The sequence below is a fragment of the Marmota flaviventris genome, chromosome 16 (assembly GCF_047511675.1).
Source record: "Marmota flaviventris isolate mMarFla1 chromosome 16, mMarFla1.hap1, whole genome shotgun sequence".
NCBI lineage: Eukaryota > Metazoa > Chordata > Mammalia > Rodentia > Sciuridae > Marmota > Marmota flaviventris.
In genome coordinates this window covers 26,854,877-26,857,010 of record NC_092513.1, presented here as the reverse complement: position 1 = coordinate 26,857,010, position 2,134 = coordinate 26,854,877, and the positions used below count along the sequence as shown (strand labels likewise).

The 2,134-nt window shown below is 37.4% G+C and overlaps 1 protein-coding gene across 1 annotated transcript; it reads right to left on the bottom strand.

Annotated features, from left to right (window-relative positions):
- Positions 1–375: 375 nt before the first annotated feature.
- On the bottom strand, positions 376–1,441 carry LOC139702182 (small ubiquitin-related modifier 1). The gene has a single exon (XM_071602631.1). It carries the CDS (start codon positions 1,350–1,352, stop codon positions 1,047–1,049), a length of 306 nt encoding a protein of 101 aa, XP_071458732.1. The 5' UTR covers positions 1,353–1,441; the 3' UTR covers positions 376–1,046.
- Between the last annotated feature and the right edge of the window lie 693 nt (positions 1,442–2,134).

The following is a 2,134-nucleotide window of genomic DNA, read 5'->3' as shown; positions in this document are numbered from 1 at the left end:
AGGGGATATGGGGGTTGGAAAAATAATGGAATGTGACAGATCATAATCCTAGGTACATGTATGATTGTGCGAATGGTGTGACCCTACTTTTTTTCCACAGAGAAGTGAAAAATTGTGTCCCATTTGTGTACAATAAATTGAAGAGCATTCTGCTGTCATGTATAACTGATTAGAACAAATAAAAAAATAATTTAATCTCTTTTTTTGGCACCAGGTATTAAACCCAGGGGCATTTAATTACTGAGCCATAGTCTCAGCTTTTTTTTTTTTTTTTTTTTACAAATATTGTTTTATTTTAATGAAGCTGGTACAGACAATGTCCATTTAAAACCCATATCCCAGGCCAAAAGTACAAATAAAATCAAAGGAGCAGTGTTCGGTTGTACACACTTCTGCATGAATAACTTTATTAACTGCTAATGAAAATTAGAACTTTTCCGGGATCTTCTGACATTTTTTTTTTTTTTAATCTTAAAATGCTTTCTCTTCAGTGAAGCCATCTTTGGAGTTAGTCGTTACTCTCACCATGTCTGTTCGTCTTGACTCCAAAGCGGATATTCCTCCTCTTTTGGTCCAGACCCCCAGATTTTAAAAGTAGCATCAGGTTAAGGAAAGGTCATTTTCCCACAGTTCAGTTCTCTGAAAAACTTCCATCTCCCACTGAAAGTCACAGTCCAGGAGTGAAGCAGTCACATGCTAGAACTTCAGGGCCAACTGGAAAGTCATTATATAGACACTCACATTGGTTGATCTTATTTACCACCAAAAGCCTGAAAATGCACAGTCCTGAAAAAGGTGGCCTCTCTGTTTACACGTGTAATTTTTTAAAAGGAGAGGGCAATATGAAGGGAGCTGAGGTTTGATCACCAAAAAATCAGCACAATGAAAACAAACAATAATGAATAATGAGCACTAGAATTCAAATTACCAGATGTTTTAAAGAGATGGGTGCCAGTTCTCAATTCCATTTGAACACCACATTACAAAAGAACTATTTTTAAAAATAAAAAAGGATTGAGGGAAAAGAAAAAAAAATAAAAGAATATCTAAACCGTTGAATGACCCCCTGTTTGTTCCTGATAAACTTCAATCACATCTTCTTCCTCCATTCCCAGTTCTTTTGGAGTATGATTATCAGCAATTCTCTGACCTTCAAAGAGAAACCTGAGTGAATTCATTGGAACTCCCTGTCTTTGACAGTATGATTCTTTGAGTTTCTTGAGATGTGTTGTCATTTTCACTTTGAAGTGAATCTCACTGCTATCCTGTCCAATTACTTTGAGTTTAATGTATTCTCCTTCTTTCTTATCCCCCAAATCCTCAGTTGAAGGTTTTGCCTCCTGATCAGACATGGTGACGGTGGCTTCACCCGGGGATCTCCGCACAGCAGCGGCCTCGGGTAAGTAGAACCTGGCTCCGGGGTTTACAAATCCGTCTCCCTTCCCCCTCAGCTTTTTTTAATATTGTATTTAGAGACAGGGTCTCACTGATTTGCTTCGCACCTTGCTAAGTTGCTGAGGTTGGCTTTGAACTTTCAATCCTCCTGCCTCAGCCTCTAGAGCCACTGGGATTACAGGTGTGCGCCACCGTGCCTGATCAATGTGTCTTTTTTAAAATGAAAAAGTGCTGATCTAAGAAGTCTTTGCAGGATACAAGAGCCTAAAGATGTTCTCATCTGTTTTCTTCTACAAGTTTCCCAGTTTTAGGTAACATTTAGTTTAAAATCCATTTTGCTTAACTAATAATTCCTTACACTCACATGACTATCGAGAGCTGACATTTTAGTGCAGTTTTCAAGGTGATAAAGTTTAAATTGTTTGCTTGGGTACCTTGCTTTTTCTTTCTTTGTTTTTTTTTTTTTTTAAATTTATTTATTTATTTATTCTAAATTAGGGATATAAAACATCAGAATGCATTTTGAATCATGGTACACAAATGCAGCACAATTTTTCATTTCTCTGGTTGTACATGATATAGCATCACACCATATGTGCAGTCATACATGTACCTAGTGTAATGGTGTCCACCTCACTCCACCATCTTTCCTGCCCCCATGCCCCACCTTTCTTTGTTTTTTAGAGCAGTTTTAGGTTCACAGTAAAATTGAGGAAAAAGTACAGAGTTCCCATATAAC